This window comes from Heteronotia binoei, chromosome 7 (assembly GCF_032191835.1).
Source record: "Heteronotia binoei isolate CCM8104 ecotype False Entrance Well chromosome 7, APGP_CSIRO_Hbin_v1, whole genome shotgun sequence".
Classification (NCBI taxonomy): domain Eukaryota; kingdom Metazoa; phylum Chordata; class Lepidosauria; order Squamata; family Gekkonidae; genus Heteronotia; species Heteronotia binoei.
The window spans coordinates 36,460,832-36,484,190 of NC_083229.1; the positions used below are offsets into that span (position 1 = coordinate 36,460,832).

A 23,359-nucleotide genomic window follows, 5' to 3' on the forward strand; every position below is an offset into this window, starting at 1 on the left:
AGGAGATGGACCCCGAGCACCAGGACGAGGGGGAAGCCTTCCAGACGCGCCGCGCCGTAGGACCAGCCGCCCGAGCTCCACAGCGCCCCCGAGCCAACGAACGGCAGAACCAGCGCACCACCGAAAGGGCCAAATGCGCCAGCTGCGGCGACCCCCATGATCGGCGGGACTGCCAGTACCGGACCTGGGACTGCAGGAGCTGCGGAAAGACCGGCCACATCGCGCGAGCTTGCCGAGCCAAGCCCAACCGCCCGCGACCGACCGCACACCACGAGGCCACAGAGTCCCACTCAACAGCCTCCACCTCACTTCAGGTACTGAGTTTGCCCCTGACCACCCCCAACAAGATAACAATGGCGGTCCTCATAGACGGGGCCCCCTGCATCATGGAAGTGGACTCAGGCTCCTCCATCTCCATAATCGCGGAGGAGACCATGAGAAGGCTACACCCCGGTCAGGGGCTGCAGCTGCGACCGGCAAATTTCATATTGCGGGACTTCCAGCAAAACCCGGTCCAAATAGCGGGGTGGGCACGGGTGCTGGTGGAGCGGGGGTCCTTCAGAGGGCCCCTAGACATCCTGGTGGTCAAGCGGCCGCTTACCACCCTGTTGGGTCTTGCATGGTTTGGCCCCTTGGGAATCCGAATAGAGGTGGCGCGCACGGCCACAGCAGGAGGGTTCGGGGAGGTGTGCGGAGAGTTCCCCGACGTATTTGATGGGTCGCTGGGTAGTTACAAGGGCCCGGCCATCTCCCTACCGCTCGACCCGACGGTCAGACCGATCCGGCTCAAGGCAAGGAGGGTCCCCTTCGCCTTGAAGCCCAAGATCGAGGCAGAGTTGGACCGCCTAGTAGCCCAAGGGGTCCTGGAGCCAGTCGATTACGCCATGTGGGAGACCCCCATAGTGACCCCGGTCAAACCAAATGGGGACGTGCGGATATGCGCAGATTACAAGTGCACAATCAACAAAGCGCTCCAAGACAACCCATACCCGGTGCCAGTAGTCAGCCACGTCCTGGCAGCCCTGGCGGGGTCAAAGATTTTTGGGAAGCTGGACCTGGCACAGGCCTACCAGCAGCTCCCGGTGGACGCCAAAACGGCCGAGGCGCAGACGATAGTTACCCACAGGGGGGGCGTTCAGGGTTAACCGGTTGCAATTTGGGGTCAGCGTGGCTCTGGGGATCTTCCAGAGTATAATGGATGCTCTCCTTAAAGGGATCCCCGGAGTCCAGCCGTTTTTTGACGATGTTTTAATTGCCGCCCCGGACCCTGAAGAATTCCGAAACCGCCTGCGAGAGGTGCTCCGCCGTTTTCAGGCCGCTGGACTAAAAGTTAAAAGGGAGAAGTGCATGCTGGGGGTGCCACGGGTGGAGTTCTTGGGCTTCGCAGTGGACGCGGAGGGAATCCACCCGACTGAGGAAAAGACCAGGGCCATTGTTCAAGCCCCCGCCCCCACGTGTAAAGCGGAGCTACAGAGCTTCCTGGGGGTCCTCAATTTCTACCACACGTTCATACCCCACAAGGCGGCCCTTGCCGAACCCCTACACCGATTACTGGACAAAAAAGCTCCATGGGTGTGGGGGAAGAAGCAAGCCGCCGCCTTCCAGGCAGTTAAAGACGTTCTGGTTTCCAACGCGGTGCTGCACCACTTCGACGAGCGCCTTCCGGTCATCTTGGCTTGCGATGCGTCGCCGTACGGGGTGGGCGCAGTCCTGGGGCACCAGTTACCGGATGGCCGGGGGGTTCCGGTCGCATACTACTCACGCACCCTGACTTCGGCGGAACGGAACTACGCACAGATCGACAAGGAGGCCCTGGCCATAGTAGCGGGGGTCCATAAGTTCAACGACTATTTGTATGGGCGCCGGTTCACTATAGCGACAGACCATAAGCCGCTTTTGGGCCTGTTGGCCCCAGACCGTCAAACTCCCCAAATCCTGTCCCAGAGGGTGTTGAGGTGGAACCAATTCCTCAACTCGTACACCTACACTCTGGTACACCGGGCGGGAAAGGCAATGGGTCACGCGGACGCACTCAGCCGGTTGCCACTCCCAGACACGGGCCCCGATCCAGCCCCAGCACACCAGGTCATGTCGATCGAGTCACTCCCGGATCAGCCCCTCCACGCGGCGGAGGTGGCCAAGGCCACCGGAAAAGACAAGACCCTAGCACGGGTGCTCGACTGGGTGGTGAGGGGGTGGCCAGAGGGGAACATGGGGGAAGAGTTCAAACCCTACAAAATGCGAAGGGAGGAACTTGCAGCCCACAAAGGGTGCCTACTATGGGGGAGCAGGGTGGTGGTCCCCCCCCCTTTGCAGAAGCGGGTCTTGGAATCACTTCACGAAACACACCCGGGCATAGTGAGAATGAAGGCCCTGGCCAGGAGCTACGTATGGTGGCCGGGGATGGACGGGGAGATAGAGAACTGGGTCCGGAGATGCAGCACATGCCAGGAGTCGCGGCCGGACCCACCCAGCGCCCCAACTACACGGTGGGAGACCACCAGGAAACCGTGGTCCCGGCTCCACATTGACTTTGCCGGCCCGTTCCAGGGGCAGACCTTCCTAATCATCGTAGATGCCTACACAAAATGGTTAGAGGTCATCCCCGTAGGGTCTACCTCGTCAGCAGCAGCCATTAGAGCATTACGAAGGGTCCTGTGCACCCACGGTATCCCGGACACCATAGTCTCGGACAACGGGGCCGCGTTCCCATCGGGGGAATTCCAGGCGTTCCTCCAGAGGTACCTCATTAGACACATCCGGTCAGCCCCCTTCCACCCGGCCACCAACGGCCAGGCCGAGTGGATGGTCCGGACAACTAAAGAGGCCCTGGGCAGAATAGTGAAAGGAGATTGGGACCACCGGCTAGCCGCATTCCTCTTCGACAACCGGGTCATTCCAAACCCAGTCACCGGGGTCAGCCCAGCCGAGCTCCTCATGGGACGCAAGCTCACCACAAGGCTAGACCGGCTACACCCCGACAGAGCCCCCGACGTGCGAGGGTCCCCGGAGGTCCGAGAAGCGGCTAGGGGGTTCTTCGCGGGGGACCCAGTATTCGCCCGAAACTACGCGTCAGGCCCAGAGTGGGTAGCCGGGCGGATACTACGGGTCGTGGGTTCCCGCCACTACGAGGTGTCCACCGAGGGGGGCCAGATCCTACACCGGCACATTGACCAGTTGCGCCGCCGGACTCTCCCAGAGGTACCCACGGAAACGAGGGAGGGGGTAGGGTCCGAGGAACATCCAACGACTCCTGCACCGGCACCCAGGCAACACCCACGGGCAGAGGCAGACCAACCCTCGGACCCAGACCCACAGCCCGCCAACGCTCAAGCCCCCGGGGAAACCCCGGATGCGGAAGTAGCCCCGGCACCACAAGCAACTCCAAGACGCTCAACACGGGAGCGTCGACCTCCCGCCTACCTCCAGGACTATGTCACTAACTAAGGGGGGAGGAGTGTAGTGTATGGCGTTCGCAGAACGCAACCAGTTCAGAAAGCCACAACAGCGAAATAACATCAGTCCACCCCAGCCACGGAGGCAACCGAATAACATCCAGGTGCCTCCGCGGCTGGACGCGAATATCCGCCAATCACAGCTAGTGGCGGGAAATACGGCTGGTCTGCATTGGACCAGCCAGCCAGAAGAATAGTCCGGCAACTGTATATATGCGGGACCCGGCCCGCGTGCTCTCTCTCTCCATCTTGTATTGTACCATGGAATAAACTATGTTGCCCTACGCTCGTCTCCAAGTCTGGTACTTTACAGCCCAACAGACTGGGAAAGAAGATCACAATGTGAAACTGGAGATGTAGGTTTGGTTCTTGTTCCTTGAAGACAGTGAGATAACCTTAAGGCAAATACTGCCTTTTGGGTGCCATGCTGGCATCAGTAATGAAGACTGGGAAAGGGAGAGGCAATAAGATTAGAGCACAAAATGGACTCCAGAGAGCAGTTCTGTAACACCATATTCACAGGAGAAACAACAGAAAGAATTATGACCTGGTTCCTTTTAATCTTAGGAACCAGAATTTAGTCCAATACTAACGGGGTCTTATTCTAAGTTGTAACTAAGGAAAATGCAGGCTTCCATATAACATGCTGCAGGTTCTATCCCCAACTACATGTAGTAATAAGGATTGCAGCACACTAGTGGTAACCAGAGGAAGGTCAAGAGACTGGGCACCCCCCCACCAATCATTTTCACTGGTGACTCCTTTGGGAGAGGTGAGTCCACTGCCACCCCTTCATTGTGAAGACACTGTGTGTGTGTAAAATAAAATGCTGTTGAGTTGCACCCACCTTACAGACATCTCAGGATTTTCAAGGCAAGAGACTACCAGAGGTGGTTTGCTATTGCCTTCCACTGCATAGTGACCCTGGGAATTCCTTGGTAGTTTCCCATTCAAATACTAATTGGGGCAACCCTGCTTATCTTCTGAGATGACAAGATCCGGCTAGCCTATCATCTGTAGTGAGATACGATTAAGGGAGGTTCTCCCCACCTACTAACTGTCATGAGAACAGAGATAAAAAGTGTGTTGCTGGCAGCTTCCCTGAAGGAGTGAATATTCACCTTACTCAGGACTTCCTGTTGCAACTGTTAAGATGGTCAGGCATTCCAGTACACCCTAGTCAAGTCTTACAAATAACTCTTGAACTCTCTCTGGGATCATTCCAGTTAATTGCCAGCAATAGTCACTGTTTCTGAGTCACAGACAAAGCATTTAATTGCTTGTCAGGAAGCTAAAATTTATGGTACCACCTTTACTTTCATTATTTGTGAGGCTTGCTGGGGCCTGCCTCTTTGCTGTTAGAGCTGTGATGTGCCCTAATGATGAATAGGGAATCACTTAGCGATGAAATCCATCACAGTGTAAGTTAGAGATACAGTGGCCAGCTACTACAATGAAACATATTTATATTGTATCTCCTAGAGCAAAATGATTAGACAGGGTGACAGTCCTGTTAAAAGACCTGGGAGTTTCACTATTGACTGCTGTGGGGAGCATCTGCAGGTACAAGCCATGGATCCTTGGCACATGCTGGAATAAAAAACTAAACCCATCTTTTCTATGTTGCCCTTGGCTTTCAGCTCTCAGTCCTTATCCCCACTGGAAACAAGTTAATAGGACTCCATTTTGTCACATTCCTGCATTGTTATCTTTGCTTCTCCCTGCCTGCTTTCTTTTATTCAGGTGGGTAGCGGTGTTGATCTGAAGCAACAGAACAAAGTTTGAGTCAAGTGGCACCTTTAAGACCAACAAAGTTTAATTGTAGGTATAACCTTTCATATGCAAGCACACTTCTTCAGATACATTGAAACAAACTTTGCCCACCACAGGTACCCACCTGAATCTGTCTCCATGGAAGGAGCCCCTTAAACTGCACGGAATGGAACTCCATTGACCTTACGAAGAAACTTGCACAGGTACAGACTGATATTTCCTTTCTTACAAAATGCAAACCCCTGGATATTATGTAATAGTTGGCTAAGTCCGTTTCAATGTATCAGAAGAAGAAGAAGAAATTGGATTTATATCCCGCCCTCCACTCCGAAGAGTCTCAGAGCGGCTCACAATCTCCTTTACCTTCCTCCCCCACAACAGACACCCTGTGAGGTGGGTGGGGCTGGAGAGGGCTCTCACAGCAGCTGCCCTTTCAAGGACAACCTCTGCCAGAGCTATGGCTGACCCAAGGCCATTCCAGCAGGTGCAAGTGGAGGAGTGGGGAATCAAACCCGGTTCTCCCAGATAAGAGTCTGCACACTTAACCACTACACCAAACTGGCTCTCCGAAGAAGAAGGGTGCATGTACAGGAAAGCTTATATCCAGCATTAAACTTTGTTGGTCTTTATTTTTTTAAATATATTTTGTTGGCCTTAAAGGTGCCTCTGGACTCAAACTTTGTTCTTTTGCTTTGTTTTATGTTTGCCTTTTCTTGCTGTCCCCTCCCTCAGTTGTTGTTCCCTCCATCAGCATTTTGGTGGTCCTTGTCCTATCACCTCACTATGTTAAAAACACAACCCCCCTTTCTTAAATGTAACAAAGCTCCATGATTTTCCCCTTCTGCATTTTATCCTTACAACAACCCTGTGAAGTGGGTGACATTGAGAGAGGAACTAGCCCAAGTTCACCCAGCAAGATTCTTGGCACAGGCCTCCCAGTTCCTCTGACAATTAAACCACGCTGATTCTAGCTAGGATCCAAAGAGCTACTTGTGGCTTGCCCCTCAGGAAGGACTTCTACCCTCCGAAAAGCATTTTTCTCCACTTTAAAACTTTCCCTGTCAGAGGTTCTGAGAACGAATTCTGGCATACAATTAAAAAATTAAAAAGCATGCTTAGCTGTTTGAACCCTTTTGTTAACCTGAAGGATTTGTAAAATAATGTGACCAATAATTCTCCTCAAACGTTTGCTTTTTTTCTTTTTTTGCTGTGGTTTGCCACTAGAAGCAGCACCAGTCCTTTATTCAAATGTCACAGTAAGCATTCATTTGACACAGCTGGTGTGGCTGCTAATTGAGTACTTGGACAGGATACAACTCAATTACACTCAATTGAATTTACAAGAGATTGCATGAATACTGAAAAGTATAATGATATTGATTAGAGTGTACACTTTGGGATTAGGAACATAGTGGGATCGAGAAAGATGGGCTGTAGGACTGTGTTATGTAACACCTATATATTAAAAAAAAAAAAACCCTTCCTTAAATACACAGAGCAACATTAACAACTAGTAATTCAGCAGATATGCTCATTACTACATCCCCCATGCTAGGAAATGCTTTGCCAATTGATTTTTGCTTCTCATGCCAACTTGTAAAGAGCAACCTTTTAAGAGCCCTTGTAAGAGACATAAATGTGCTGCTCAACCTGCATTTATTTCTATTAGGTAATAAAAGAATGTTGCATTTACCTGTAATTGTTGTTCATCAAGTGGTATTCCCTCCCTCTCTCCCTTCTGCACCATGGACAACTTTTTTTTTTTTTTACTATGAGTTCCACAAGGTGAAGGAAGAACTGAGGGGAGGTGTGCCCCCTTTCCCTGGTCATGTGGTGGAATAAAGAGAGGCGGCTTCCAGAACACTCCTTGCAGTATTTATAGCACTAGAATCCCTGGAATTTTTGGCACCTTAGCAGGCCTGCACATACACCATCCAGTGGGTCCTACACAGAAGACCTGATCAACTGATAGTTATGCCCTCACCTTTTGATATCAAAGAGACTTACAACATTTCATGTGTGATATCAACCATATCAGAACATTCACAATTCATGTTTCATCACACTACAAAAATCTATTTGAGATACCAAATACATTTGTACTCAGTTTTGACTCTTGTGGCCGTCTGGAAAACCAATTTCCTACATGGAAGCTAAATTTCAGAACATGATACTGAAGGAATGCTGCTCAGCACTTTAGCCTGTGAAGTCCCATAGGGCTGCATCTTGTTCCCCAAGTTTTTAAACATATATATGAAAACAAGGGTGAGGCCATCCAGAGATTTCAGCTTGGCTACCACCAATATGTAAATGACAATCTGCTCTCTTGTGTGCTTCCACCTGATTCCATAGAAACTATATAAATCTTGAACTGGCGCCTGGAGGCAGTTTTGGTGTGGTTGTGGTCTAATAAACTGACGCTTAATCCCAACAAGACGGAAGTGCCACTGTTGAGCAGGACTGACAGAGGCACACCATGGCAGTATTGACAGTGGACTACTGCAATACTCTACATGGGACTACCCTTGAAGAGAGTTCAAAAACTTGACTGGCATGGGGCATAGGGACTGTATCACACCAGTCTTGGTCCATCTGCACTGGCTACAAAATTGTTTTCACACCCCATAAAAGGTACTGACCATTGAAACACTATATGGCTTGATGTCAGCCTACCTATCTGACCACCACATCATCCTCTGAGGCCATGTGGAACTCCTTCCCCAGGGATATTTGTCTGTCGCCTTCTTAATACTGTTTTCTGCCAGCAGCGAAATGCCATTTAGCTTTGTCTGGCATTCCCTCAACTATTCCTCCTTCCTGTCTTGTGTTTTAATTGCTGTCATGTTCTGTAAGTGTATTTTAGCTTTTAACTGAATGAACTTTTATAATAATGTTACAGTTTTTATTCGGCTGAAAGGCAAAGTATATATTTTGTAAATAGATAAACTAAGCATATTAAAATATGCAAAAAGTGGGGGAATGGCACCTTATGCCTGATAAGCTAAAATGAATAATCAAAACAGAAAATAGTTTTTGTTGGCGAGGAACATGGACAAGCAAGTATGTTATCTTAAATGGTGTGTGTGTTCTAAGGATCAGAGAAAGGGACAGGAATTTGTACCATGTAGACACATAAAAGATTCCCATGGACTCAAAAGTACTGATATGGAAAAGAGATGCCCCGATTGAGATAAGAACTAATTTAACAGCAAGATCTGAACTGGATTGCCGTTGAGGAAATCAGAGATCTAATAGATTCATTTCTAGTTTGATTTCAGATCCTTTTTGTTGGGTGAGAATGCCTTGCAAACTAGTGTTTTAGAAAACTCATATAGACAACTTTTTGGCTTTCTGTTTCTGTCACAGAGCTAGTGTGGTCTAGTGGTTACAGTGACTCTGGGCAAGCCAGGCTCAAATCCTCACTTCTACCATGGAAGCTTGCTGGGTGGTCTTGGGCCTGTCACTAACTCCCAGGCTGAACTAACTCCCACGGTGGTGGTTGTGAAAAAATGGAGCTGAAAATGATGTTCTGAAGTCAGTTTGAGTCCAAACTAGGGGAAAAAGTGGGATATAAATAAATGCAAATACATAATTTATTAAAGACAACAGTGTAGATCATACAAACTACCTGGCTTGTCCCTGATGCCCATTAATTGAAGAAACCAACCTGATTGTTGTAATTTTATGAAAACTCAAATTGTTCATCCTCTGCCTCAGTTTGATAATCGTGGATAATTATGTGCTTCCCAATCTGTTTTAATTTTTTTTATTGTGTATGTATATATATAGTATATATATAGTATACACGCATGTGTGTGTTTGCACCTGGAAGTTATGTCAACATCTAGTGACTGACCCCTACTGGGTGGCCTGGAGTATATTCAGGGGAGTGAGTGAATAGACCCTGCCCCGTCCTCTTGACTGGATATTCCAAGCAGGTCTCCCATCCAAGTACTAACCGCAGTCAACCCGTTTAGCTTCCAAGATCTGACAAGATTGGGCTTGCATGGGCTATCGAGATCAGAGCATGTTTTTATTCACTTCTGTTAAGTATGCACTCTCTATTAAATATAATGGTGGTAATAGAAATAAGAGCATAAGAGAAGCTATATTGAATCAGGCCAATGGCCCATCCAGTCCAACACTCTGTGTCACACAGTGGCCCAAAAGAAACCCCCAAGTGCCATCAGGAGGTTCACAAGTGGGTCTAGAAGCCCTTCCACTTTGCCACCCCCCCCCCCCAAGCACCAAGAATACAGAGCATCACTGCCCCAGACAGTTTCAGTAATATACTGTGGCTAATAGCCACTGATGGACCTCAGCTCCATATTTTTATCCAATCCCCTCTATGCTTGTAGCCACCACCACCTCCTGTGGCAATGAATTCCACATATTAATCACCCTTTGGGTGAAGAAGTACTTCCTTTTATCTGTTTTAACCCGACTGCTCAGCAATTTCATCGAATGCCCACAAGTTCTTGTATTGTGAGAAAGGGAGAAAAGTACTTCTTTCTCTACTTTCTCCATCCCACGCATAATCTTGTAAACTTCTTTCATGTCACCCCGCAGTCGATGTTTCTCCAAGCTAAAGAGCCCCAAGCGTTTTAACCTTTCTTCATAGGGAAAGTGTTCCAAACCTTTAATCATTCTAGTTGCCCTTTTCTGGACTTTTTCCAATGCTATAAATAGGTAAATGAAGCATGATTGAGATGATTTTTCATCCCCACACATTTTTGTATCACTGTAAGACAAAACTGAGGAAAAGTTACCTCTGGGTGAAACAATTTTAACTATGGAAATATCAGTCAGTGCTATTTATGGAAGTCCCCCCCACACAACAATCAGCACACCATGAAATGTATTTGTTTCTTTTCACTTTTGATCTGCAGTGAATTTATTCATGCAAGCAAACCTAGTACTAAGTATAGGTTAGTATGTCAACTTCTGAGCAATTGGCAGAAGAGGGCTTGACTTCCAGTGATTTGGGCACAATAAATGTATTTCCCCCCTCTCCCCAGGTCAATCAGTATCTTTCAGTAGAGATTAGAAAACTCAGAAAATGGAAATAAGGAAATCTTTCTTTTAAAAAAGCAGTTAAACTGCAAGACTCCGGTAAGTGCATAGTTTTCTCTTAAAGAGAAAAAATGAATAGGAAAGAAACGGGGGAGGGGAGGATGCAAAATTGAGCGCATATAAAGTTCCACTGTAAGCCACAAAATCCCTTTGATGCCAGTCCTCATTTTGTTGTATGCTAATAGTAGAGAGTGATTATTGGCAAGGGTTTTTGTTCAAAGAGACAGACAAAAAGGAGGCTTGTGCCTTCAAAGCACCACTGAACACAGCACCAACGACAGCTGATGGATGCAGAGCTTTCCTGTGATGTGGAGTTTTAATGACATAGTGTGTTGAGAGTGGGTGGTCAGACTTCAAAAGGAAAACTGATGCTTCATTCTATTCAGCTATTACATTTTTCACGGCTTTGCAAAAGTCTGTTTCATTTTGCTGCATAAGGAAAACTCAGGAAAGTCTTGAAGGAGTATCTTGTATTCTGTTGAAAAGCAGTTTGAAGAGGAGATTCTGCACTTTTGCTTTGAAGCTGGTCCACACATTTCAGACAAGAACAACTCACATCCTCTTCTGTCCCCTGCTCTTTGCAGGTGGCCAAGTTGTGTTATGGTTTAAAGAGATGTTGGAGAAATAAAAATTCATACATTCATTTGTCTAACCAAGAGGGATTTAACTTTGGGAACATAAGAGTTAACTGATTTTTATCCACTACTGATTTACATTGAGAGCTGGTTCATGCATAAGAGAAATCTCCCTAAAAAACTGCAGTGTACAGCAGGGATAAGGCAAATTCAGAGTGAGGAATATGGCTGAAAATAGAATTGCAAATAGTATAATGCCATCATAAATCTATGGTGTTTCTTCATTTAGGACATTGTTCAGTTTTGAGTGTGCCATTCACAAACAAACCATAGGGAATAGGAAAAGTACACAAAGGACAAGTAAAATCATCAAGGTATATGATGTCCTCTCTATTACAAAGACAGACCTTTAGTTTAAGTAGAAAGCGGACATATTTGAGGAAGCAGGATAGAGACAAATGATTATAGCTGGTGTGGAGAGCACAAAGGAAACAAATAGTCCCATAAAACTGACTGGCAGTAATAAAAGCAAACAAAAATGACAGGTTATAGGCAGTGGCACTGGTCCATGGGAAAAATCAAACACAAAAGTCATAATATTTTTTTTTACTAAAACCAACCATATCATCACAAAATAGGACCTCAGAAGAATACACACTGTGATATTTTAGCTGGTTCTAACAGACTTATATAGACCTGTTTTTAAACAGTAATGAGTGAATAAGTAACTTATGAAACACACCATTGTAGCACTGATTAGCTTGTAAATTTAATACTTAAAAACTATATATTTAATGGAAGGTAAACCTTCCATTAATGATTATTAGTCATAGTGGGTAAAATGGAATATTTATATTTAGATAAAGTATAATACCACATGCTGGCAGCAGCTATTTCCATCAGACCACGCTATTCAGCTGAGATTCAGCTAGCCTTTGTTGAAAAGCAGAGTGCTGAACTAGATGGACTTTTCTTTGCTCAATATGCCAGCATTATTTAAACTACTGGCTACCTTTCTAATCTTCCCATGAACAATAAAAACACATGTAACTTTTACAATATTGAAAACTTTATTGACCCAAATAGTAAAAATACAGTTTCTAAAAATGTGTATAAAAATTTAAATTTATAAATGTGTCAGTAACAGAATGAACAGCCAAGCTGTTTTTTCCCCATGTAATATTTACAACATATCCAGTGTCTCCTAATTACTGCAAGGCATGAATCCTACCACACCAATGAACAAAGTTTGAGTCTTTCAACAGAAGAGCCACAAGCATTTGAGCTTCAGGTTGGATACATGCTGTTGCATGCTGAAAACAAGCAACCAGAAAGAACACCAATAATTTTTGTTTAAGGCAATAAGTTACAAAAGGTAGAAATGTAATACAAAAGACATTCAAAATTTAACATACCATGGAGGGAATTTTGGTGTGTCAGAACCACCTTCCTTGTTTGCTTGGTAGTTACATCATTTTTCTTTGAAGTAGCTTTACTTTATTGTTCAAAACACAGCCCAATAAAGCTGAACAAACTGAAAAACGGCTGCATATCATCAAACTGGGCATGCGACTTTATTTTATTAAATACACCAAAGCAGTCATAAATGTGTCAGTTTTACAGAGAAAGGGCCCAATCAGAGCACTCTTATCTTATTTAAGGATGCTGCAGATTTTGCAGGGAACCTGCTCAGCAGTCAAAGACACTTTGTTCAGCAGCACTCATGATCAAAGCATTAGCTGATCAAGGTTATGTTCACCTTGCAGCAAATAGTTCAAACAGCTGCTAAACATGTTTCCAGTTGCTCTGTTGGTCAAAAGGTGACTCTTCACTAATCAAGAGGATCAGATGGGAGTCAGGTTCTGATATTCCAGCACTTCACTTTATCCGAACATAGTAAAGTTTTGGGGAGAACCAAAAGCTGACTCCCAGCTGATAGGGAAATCAGCTGGGAGCCAGCTTCTGATCCAGCCATGTCCCAGTTTCTGTGGAAACAGAGAAAAGCCTGCAAGCAAGGAGATAAATGTTTATTTATTTGGTATTTTTATATTTTATGTGTGCATGTCTGCCCCTGGAAGTCATGATGTCTTCTGGTGACTGACCTCTTCTGGGGGTCTGGAGGCTATTCAGGGAGGTGGCTGAATAAAGCCTACCCCTATCCTCCCAACTACTAGTATTTCATGGAAGTCTCCCATCTAAGTACTTGCCAGAGTTGACCCTGCTTAGCTTCCGAGATCCGATGAGATCAGGTTTGCATGGGCTATCCAAGTCAGGGCACAAGGAGAGAAACATTGATGGCATACTCCATTTTCAAGGCACTGCTGGACCAATGGTTTCCACTTTGGCATGTATCAGCTCGATCTCCCCCCTGCCCCAAGCCTCTTGTGGATAGCGGCTGCTAAGATAGAAACTTCATCATTCTGACACCAAACAGTGCCTGAAGGGGAAAATGGACTAGCCTAGGATGCACCCAAGCTGAAAAATGCTGCTTGTGTCATCTAAGAAATCTTGCCCCAGGTAACATCTGAGCCAAAATGAAGATGTTACCTCCTGTAACAATAAAGGAAGGTTAAACTGTGCAACAAGACAGGGGCTTCTTTATGCTAATATTGCATTGACCAGGGAGTTAGACTAGATGGCATGTGCACCCCTTCTAACTCTATAATTCTATGGCTTCCCTTCACCACAGCTTTGGAGTGGAGGCAAAGGATCTTCTTAGCATTTTATCTCCCTGCCTGCAAGCTTGTCATCTGCTCGTTCCAAGTAGGAAGGACTTTTTTTTAGCTACTTTTCTCTCCCAACTGGCACAAATAGTGAACAGCCCTTAGAACTACCAGCTCCCTGATCACTACTGGCAATCAGAAGATGAGCCAAACCAGAGGGGGTATACCAGCATCCCCAATCTCAGTTAGTTGTAACCACCCAACACAACTGTCCACATAAAAGACAACATAATCCAGCTTTACTACCAGTTCTGATTTCACTAATGTGCCCTGAGCAATTTCTTCATCTGTATTGAGCATATACTCACTTTTCCTAAATAAGAGGATACTGGCCCTATGCTCCAGGACTGCATCGAATAAAGCTATTGACCCAGAATATGAACAATGTTCAGACAAGCTGCATCCCAACTGAATATAAAGGAGATGAGCTTGAGATTCCACATTCTTAAAGAGACTCCACATTGAGAATCCAGTAACTCATGATAGAAGTGAACTTTGGACTTAACCGTAAAGTCAGGCATAATTTATTTAACTACCTACTAGGCCACTAAAGAAACCACATGGAACCGCTGGACTTAGTGGATTGGAAATTTTTCAATCAGCTGTTTCTTTCGACTACAGCCCCCATCCTACATGCCTTTTGTTCACAATCACCAGCATAAGACAGAGTTGCACTTACCTGTAACTGTTGTTAAATGACACCTTCTCTACAGACACAAATTGGGACTGTGCAGCCTGTGCAGGCTGGACGGGGACATTTTCTTTCTAGCTTAAAAACTCCAGTGAGCTTCCTATCCTCACGGTGGTGAAAATGAACTAACAGAAGGGACACCCATTGCTGGGAGTACATGATGCATTGGGTGGGGAATCCCACACATGCTCTGGCTCCATAAGGAGTTGGGCACCCCCTCTTTGGAGTTTTTAAGCTAGAAAGAAAAGGTCTGTGGCCAGCCTGTGCAGGTGCAGTCTCAATGTGGGGCTGGACAAGAAGACAGATGATGAACTTTTCTTGATGGTCAAAGGGAACCCACCGTGCTCCTTTTACACCTGTGGAAAAGCTAGTTGGAGCCCACCCACCAACTGTAACCAAACTGAGCTCATTAAAGGTTGTGTACACATCCACCCTCTGAAGGACTTTTTTCTTTCTAGAGTGATCTTTTATGTAACACAGATTGTTCTACACTACTGGAATATGAAACTGAAAAATCCAAATCTATAACTAGGATAAATTCAGCTGATCTTCATATCCTACTAGCAGAATAAAATGGAGGAAGACCCTTATTTCATCTATATGTATTTCAAAAGAAACAAAGTATTCATAGGGCCCAAATATTTGAAATCAAGTGAAATAATGAGACCTGAAGTTAATAAAATGGAAAATCAGGACTGCATGATCTCTGACAAACCACATATTTATCTCCCACTTTAAAGACAGACTCAGAATCCTGCATCCATAATAAAATACTGCTTTAAAAATGAAAGCTGAGATAGTTTTTAGTCAAAACCAAAGAAATTAGTTTCCATATAGCAAGAACATCTGACAGTATATTGTCTATCAAAGGTATATTCCATGTCTGGATAAAAAGAGGACAGCAAGAAAAAGGAAGAGTGGACTGCAATGCCCCATTTATGCAAAATAAATGACCTTAAAAATGAAAGTTATCAATAGGTTGTGTTCAAGCATCAAATCTGAAGGTACCTGAATGGAAATGCCAGTGCTGGAACTAAGTGCATACATTATTGTTCTTAACTGCTGAACAGCAGTTTATTTGCTTTTCTTCCCTCCTCCATCCCAAGATATAATTCTTGCAAAAATAAGAGAGAAAGAGAAAGAGAGAAAGAGAAAGAGAGAGAGAGAGAAAAACAAAGAAAAAGAAAGCAAGCAAGCTGAGGTATATGCTAGCATCTTAGTAGGTATATACTACCTTCTGTAGTGCAAGAGAAACAGCAGTTCTACCCTAACAGTTGTATGAAAATAGCTACTTCAAACCGTTGTCTAATTCCAAAATCCCTTTCTGTTTCAGTGTGTAGACTACCACTAATGTCCCAGAAACACATGAGCATTCCACAAAGGCTTTGAAAAGTTCTCCCAGAAATGACATCACAGCTGAGACCCAACTCAAACACTTGACAGAAACATCTGCACCAATGATGCCCAATGTCCCTGGTGCAATATAGCTGTAGTATATAAAGACAGCTGTACAATTCTGGTGGGTGCAGAAGGAGGGCATCTTTCTCAGCAACATCCCAGTGGTCTTTGTGCCAAAAAGACTAACCAAGGTTGGTGCAAATGATCAGCAGCCTTATTAAGTAACAAGAAAGGACTACAGATCCCCTCACAAGTAAGCTGCGATGTTTGACAAGGAAGACTGAAAAGTCGGCAGAAGATCACCCGTCAGCAGATGTTGTTTGCATACGGCAAGTCCCATTACTTTGTCACACCACACAATGCTCACTTCTAAAACCAAAGTTTTTGTCCTGTGCAACAAAGCAGTTTATAATAAAAACCAAATAGTAAAAATATTGCTATTGCTATCAGAGAAGCTGAAACAAATAACTTTTGCCCATACTTTTCAAAATATTGAACCCTTCCCCTCATTACTTTAATAGAATTTGACATAATACTTAAAAAGTGGTAACATACCTGTTGCTCATCTTTTGTCTTAAGCTTACTACTCACTTTTAGAATTTAAATAGAAAATTATTGCTGAGCATCCTCACAATACAAATTTTACTTTTCCTGAAGTGCAAACAAGAGCATCATGCTTCCTCTTAAGGCACAATGCAGTCATTTCCAGTGTAACACAGAATCCATTTCAGAAACTGAAAGTATCCCCATAGCACTTTCATTTTCTTTTAACCATCTGAACTGTTACCAGACTCTGGAACTTTTCTGGAATCAGAAGATGAGTGAGGAAGTAGCAAGACTGACCCCTTGGTAGTCTCTGGCTGGGAAACATCAAGGTGTGGATGACTGACTTGGAGAGGAAGATTTTCAATAACATCTTTTTTAGGAGTTGTCCTATATGTACACAAAAAGAAATGTTCTACAATAAGACAATCTAAAGACAATAAACTAAATTAACCTATTTTTAGTCAATGAGCTTGATGCCTTTAATCTGCTTAAATGAGTACGTTAATGTTACATGCTCAGTTGCCTGCATCTCCTGCTAATAACTGCAGATAGCAGACCAATGAGTAGACAGAGGGATTAGCAAGATTCATCAACATCAGTATAAGACAGCTTGTTATATCCTTATGCCCAAAGTAAAAAAAGACCTGGATTCCTATTGTACAGCCCAGATCAAGGAAACCCTTATGTATGGGTCAGCAATCTTTGCCAACAAGATGTTTTGGCACAATTGGGTTAGTGATAGCCTAGAAAAGGCGGAGCCTCAGAATGATAAAACGTGGCCATAAAAAGCTTTTCATTTGGCATGTCAGTACAAACTTAGTCTGTACTTTTGTAATGTATATACCATTTCAGCAACCAGTACACTTTGTTAATATTTATGCTGTTTATGCTCACTAGAATCTGTGAGATGGGTCACATTTTAGAGAAGTATAACTGAGGCAAAGAGATACTGAGCCACTATGGCAAGACCAAAGCAAGTTTCTCATATCCAAAACCAACATAACTGCACCAACTGTCATAATGGTTTCAGAATCCCCGCAATCTAACTGTACCTTTGTATTTCCACTATACTTAAACATCACTCTGCTACTGCTTTCTATATTGGCCCCAGATCAAAGACTTTACTGCAGTTCCATACTTGACACTGGCTACTCCCTGTTAGCTATCTAAACCACTGTACTTGATTTTCAGTTTTCATTGTGTGGCGGTCTCATTAAAAAAAAACCTGCTGTCCACAGATGAATGCAACCACCCACCCCTTGCACAGATGATACACTTCCATGAGATAGAAATACGGGGTTTTTTTGCAAGATTTATACTCCCTTTGCCATTAGTTCTAAGTAAAATATTGGCAACATCATTTAGAAATGCGTGCATGAGTTTCTTTTTTAAAAAGAAAGAAAACTATGACAGCCTGACCTTCCTTCAGTCATCCTCTTCATGCTTTCAGATACGCTAATCATATCTTGTGTGTTGTCTGTCTTCCTTCTCTTTTCCATCGGCTCCAAAGCCACTCTAGAGCCAGATGACATTTGCAATGCACTCTGTTCACTGCAGGCACGTCCTTCCTTCTCCCCTTTTTGGCTGAGCACTCCATCTGCTTCCATTTCTCTCCCAGATGTTTCTGGGCAGCTCTTGATTTCAGTGAAAGTCTCTTGGCTTAAATAATCATGGTTTCCAATTGCCATGGCAGAAGTTCCATGATTGGTTGTGACCCCTGTACTAGTCCCCATAGATTTTGAGATCACCTTCAGTTTATGAGAGCTGGATTTGTAGTGCTTCTTCTTATGCTTAGCTTTAGAATTGTGCTTTAAGAAAAATTCACACGACTCTTGCAACACTCTCCTGCTTTCACTTATAGGACTGGAGAGAGAAAAAAAATGTCCATTATTTAGAAGATGTTCTGATAACAGAGTAAGACCTGAAAACAATGCCAACACTCCCACTGATTTCAAATATAATTTTAATTTATATGGAGCAAGTCTACTAAAACAGGGACACAGGATTTTTAATTTATATACCACAAATATGGAAAGTGCTATGCAATCTTATTTGCCATCTCCCCAAGGACCTATGAATTTGGTAATTACTAATTTTCCCCCACCACCTGAGATAAAACATCACTGATGAATGCTTGACATCTGTTAGTCATATTTAGTGAACCTGTTTCTGAGCTGGAATCTGATCTCACAACTCACATCCAGTGTATTATGAAATGAAGCATGAACCACACAGATTCTGGCCAAATCAAGTGTGCATTAAGAGAAACATGGCCAAATTTCTTAGCTTAAAAAATACGTGAAACTTGGTCCTCCTCTATAGCTTTTTCCACATCCTTGACCTGAAGCTCCTTTTGTTTTCTACTCTCTTACTGCCAAGAGCACACAAACTCACCAGACCCTAAAGCATGTGGAATATTTTTCCAGCTATATTTCCTCCCTGTCTCTCAACTCCCTGCCTTTACCTTCTGTCAGATCTCATGGGGCTTTTATGTTTCTGTATGCCCTTTGGCTTTAAAGAAAATGGGGTAATCTAATGCCCTGACCTGGATAGCCCAATCTCATCAGATCTTGGATGCCAAGTGGGGTCAAGCCTTGGTCAGTGGCTAGACGAACACTTGTCAGGGATGCTCCAAGCTGATCCTTCATTGAGCAGGGAGTTAGACTAAATGGTCTGTATGGCTCCTTCCAACTCTGTGATTCTATGATTCTGTATTAGGGCAGCCCTTCCATTAGCCTTCCTTGGGCCCAATCCCTCAATCTTGATGCTGCATTTGCCCTGAGCTTGTCAGATCTCAGAAGCTAAGCAGGGTAAACCTTGGTTTGTATTTGGATACGAGACCACCAAGGAATACCAGGGTTGTGAAGCAGAGACAGGATATGACAAACCACCACTGAACGTCTCTTGCCTTGAAAACCCCTGCAGTTGCCGTAAGTCAGCTGTGACTTGATGGCATTTTATACCACCACGCCACATAGAGCTGTTCCATCTTCAAAAGCTCTCCATCTGATCAAAACTGACCTGTTACTTCTGTACTGTTTGCAAAAATCTGTGCAGTTCAGACATCATTCATAAATATCACGATATCACACAAGTTCAGTGATGCATCGCACCAAGGTCAGCTTGCAGGCTTTTTTTTTTTTTAAATGCAACACAACACAGTATGTAAAAGTACTTCCATAAAGATGTGGGTGTGTAAGTAAAGCAGAAATAACAGAAAGGGTTATATATTTGTATAGTAAATCACTTAGGTAAAAATCTATTAAGTAAAAACATGTGAAATAACTATACAGGAGTGGAAAAAGAGAGGATAAGGAATGGAATCTATATGTTCACTGTTAAGGAATGCAGACGGAGGAAGCTTAGCAACTGCTTGCAAGGCTTTACTGGAAAGGCCCAAAGGAATACAGAAACATAAAAACCACATTAAGAATCCGGGATGGGCATGGAAAAATATGAAAATGGAGACTACAAATAGCCTCTTTATAATTGCACAAAGAATATTCACTAAGTTCAAACTGAATTGAATTCTCCCTATAACAAATTCTAGGAAACATTGATCTAAAGAAAAAAAAGAAATTCAGAACCTTCAGAGACTATAGTTGTATGAAAAACCGTGAAGCTGACCAAATAATCAAGGAAGCTCTCAGAAAATTATGTCAGAATCAAATAATTAATGTGAATAATGAAGACGACAATAAATCAATAAGTCTTGGAAACAATAGGTTAGGGATTGTAAGTAGTCATGTAAGAACCAATAAAAAATTACAAAATCACATAGATTTAGGACAAGAAAAGCATAAAACAGTGTGTAACCTTTCAAACTCACCAGGACTCCTTATTATAGCTGTAAAAAGGGAAACAGAAAGGGAAGAGCAAGAGTCCAGTAGCATCTCAAAGACTAACAAAATTTGTGGCAGGGCATGAGCTTTTGTGAGTCACTGCTCACTTCTTCAGATCTAAAGAAATGATCAGTGACTCATAAAAGCTCATACCCTGCCACAAATGTTGTTAAGTCTTTAAGGTGCTGATGAACTCTTGCTCTTTTCCACTGCTACAGACCGGGAGAGAAAAAAATGTTTCAGGTCCTGATCTAAAGGCCTTTTGTGAGCATCTCTTGCCTTGAAATCCTTATGAGGATCAGCCATGAATTCATTACAACTTGACAGTATTATTATTATTATCAGTAGCAGCAGCTGTCTGGCTGTCTGTCTGTCTGTCTGTCTAAATGTGTGTTCAAATGTCTGACTAAGCCGCAGCCATGCTGCTTCAGATTAAGTACTCAGTGTCTTGCAAAGTGAAGAAAGGACCACTTTGCCAAAGAGCAACTGACTGATTACCAGGGATGCTTTACAGCGAGTAAGCCGTTGCTTTAAAAAGTCATAACTTAGTTGAAATAAGCAGGGGGCTTGTTGTCAGCATAAAAATTAACTAGATTGAATTCCAGTATAAATGTTCATGGGGTAGACATGTATAGCTGCGTCACTAGGCAGACATATAAATGAGGTTATGATGAAAAAAATGTAAACATAAAGGTCAAAGGGCCATGAGATACAAGAAGCACAGAGTGAGAAAAGTACAGAGAACATTCACAATAGAAGTACTTGGCAAGCTCTCTGATTTTGTTAAGAAAGTTAACTCTTGCAATATCTGAGGAATCCCAAATCCCAGGGAGATGGTGTCACACTTCCTGATGAATTCTCAGTTTCTTACTATAATTTTCTTTTGCTAGACAATAGTGACTTAGAGCCACAACAAATGTGCCCTTTTGACCTAGGGTTTATAATCTTTTTCTCAACCTCAACTTCAAATAATCTCAGATATGTATGTATGGCTGACAAGACTAACATGGATATTTCCCTTAATAAGGGCACCTGTATGTCATGAGGCAGAAAGAGTGATTCCTGTTCCAGTTGCTGCTGGTCCACAAGAAATGGCAGGCAGTTCAAATATAGGGAAAGGGAGGGCTGAACAGTGGCAGTAGTTCAGCTTCTTGCAAGAGGAAGTATCACTTTAAAATGATACTTTAAACTTTTTAAAGGGTGTTTTTACACTAGTGGAACTCCTAGAGCTAAGTTAGGAAGAGATCGAAAGTGAATGTTTAACAGAAAAACAGAGGTGTAGGGTTATATATATACATATCATACATATAGAAGACACATTTTAAAGCATGTTAGAAACAAGTCTAACAGTAAAAGGCATTTTATAAATAGTCTCCCTACTATCACCACAACTGCAAGAGAAAACAAGTAAGTCTTACTCTCTTTTGCGATTTCTGTTGAAGAAACTTGCCCATTCAGAACAGGTCTTTTTACTTCCAACCCAGAATACCGGAGATATGCCAACAATTAAGGTCATCAAATATTTAATCAGAAACAAAATCATTTCTGGCCTTTTTAATACCGTCACCTGGAAAACAATAACCATTCACAGTAAGAACACAATAGAAAAATAGCCTTCCTGCTTTACATTTCAGAGTACAAAACCAATGGTGCCACAGTACTCTTTAGTATGACATCAACTCTGCAGCACTCAGGACTAAAATAAATGAATACGTGCAATGCACACAATCATGCTAATTTGTTCTAGAAACTGTAGCTGAGATCCTGTGAAGTATAGCAATTGGCATTTCAAATTAAGATTGGGGAGACCTGGATTCAAATTCCTGCTCAAGTCATGAGATTCATAGGGTGACCTTGGGCTAGTCACCCTGCTGAGCAGGGCTGTTGTAAGGATGAAACAGAGAAGGGCATTTATACTGCCCTGAGCTTCCTGGAAGAAGGGATGAATAAAAATGGTAGTTTTATGAGTGTGTTTGGTGGAGAGACAGAAAACTCACAAGAGAATTCTGAGCATGTTTACTTTACTTTGTAATATTAACCTCTCATGTTCGGTCCAAAGCTTAAAAAATTAAAAAAAAAACATTTTATCAAATGTTGAAGAAGGAAAAGTGATAAGAACAAAATACAGCCATGTATTGCACCAACCCAAATATTTTCACAGAACTAGAATCTCCCACAATTAGATGGGGCCTAACAAAGGCTCTAACATTGAGAAGAGAGGCACAGTTCCAGCATGAAACTCAAAGCTCCAGATGTAACCACAGACCAATGAAAAAGAACTGTGGCCAATTATTCTAAGTGGACTACCAGACAATTTCTTTAGTGAGTGTGAAGTAAAATCTGGTTACATCATCTAAGTGCATGGGAAGGATGATGGAACTGATGATTTACAGTTAATTAGGTGAGGCAGAATCTGAAGAGTGCTTTGGGGCAATGTCCCAGCTTGTGTGTCTGTGTGTTCACTACAAAATTAATCCACTCTTGCACAGAACATCCTGACAAAAGCAATGATATTTGATTCAAGTGCCTATTTGCCCATCTTGTCTAATCCCCTAATATATACAGACTCAGCACATTCAGATATCTCTGTATCCTGCTTATATTTATTCAAGAATTAGTTGAAGTTTGATCAATATTTTTCATTGAGTTAACCATTTTAAAAAGCTTGGACTAATCTAAATGTATTGAGTTATTACTGCAATATCCAAGAACAGAGAAGCTCCTATTCTCCAGCAGGAGTCATTCACAGAGACTCTTCTTAAGACAGAAGACTCCTACCATAGGAAAGTGCTCCCACTAGCCATACTCCCTCTAAGCTGTAGAGTCTTGTGAGCAAAAATTGTATTTTGTGAGCTACTGGCATTAAAATTGTGAGCTACTGCACAAATTAATTTGCTCTGGGCCATCCTTCCTGAGCTAAGACAAAAATGTGTAAGCCTGAGGCTAAAAATATGTGAGCTAGGTGAAACTAACTCAGCTTAGAGGGAACACTGCGCAATGGTAGAAGAAATCCAGAATATACAACCCTATTGGGAGATTTTTCTATGTATCACTACAGGTACCTACAACTGTACTCATTTTGGGGCTTTTTACAGCATACACACTTTGAAGTGTGCATATCTACACATAGACATGGATTTGCTTTTCTAAGGAGAAGGAGATCAGATAACAAAATACATACTGCCATAATGAGCAGTAGAGATGGATTCCCCTCCCCCAAAGGGCCTTAAGCATCACAGAGGTTCACAATCATATTTTTCAAAGCCAAATATCCTATGATATA

General features: G+C 43.3%; 1 protein-coding gene across 3 annotated transcripts in view; it reads right to left on the reverse strand.

The window, feature by feature from the left end:
- Positions 1 to 11,927: 11,927 nt before the first annotated feature.
- The window catches only part of FZD6 (frizzled class receptor 6), a 35,962-nt gene continuing 24,530 nt past the window's right edge, over positions 11,928 to 23,359 (reverse strand). For 2 of the 3 annotated variants that reach the window (XM_060243347.1, XM_060243349.1), the window contains exons 5-7: positions 21,495 to 21,643; positions 17,654 to 18,097; positions 14,878 to 16,621 (exon numbers count right to left, since the gene is read on the reverse strand). In XM_060243347.1, coding sequence (XP_060099330.1) covers positions 16,456 to 16,621; positions 17,654 to 18,097; positions 21,495 to 21,643 — 759 coding nt within the window. In that variant the 3' untranslated portion in view covers positions 14,878 to 16,455. Of the gene's footprint in view, positions 16,622 to 17,653; positions 18,098 to 21,494; positions 21,644 to 23,359 lie in introns of all 3 variants that reach the window. The other variant, XM_060243348.1, reaches the window with a different exon arrangement.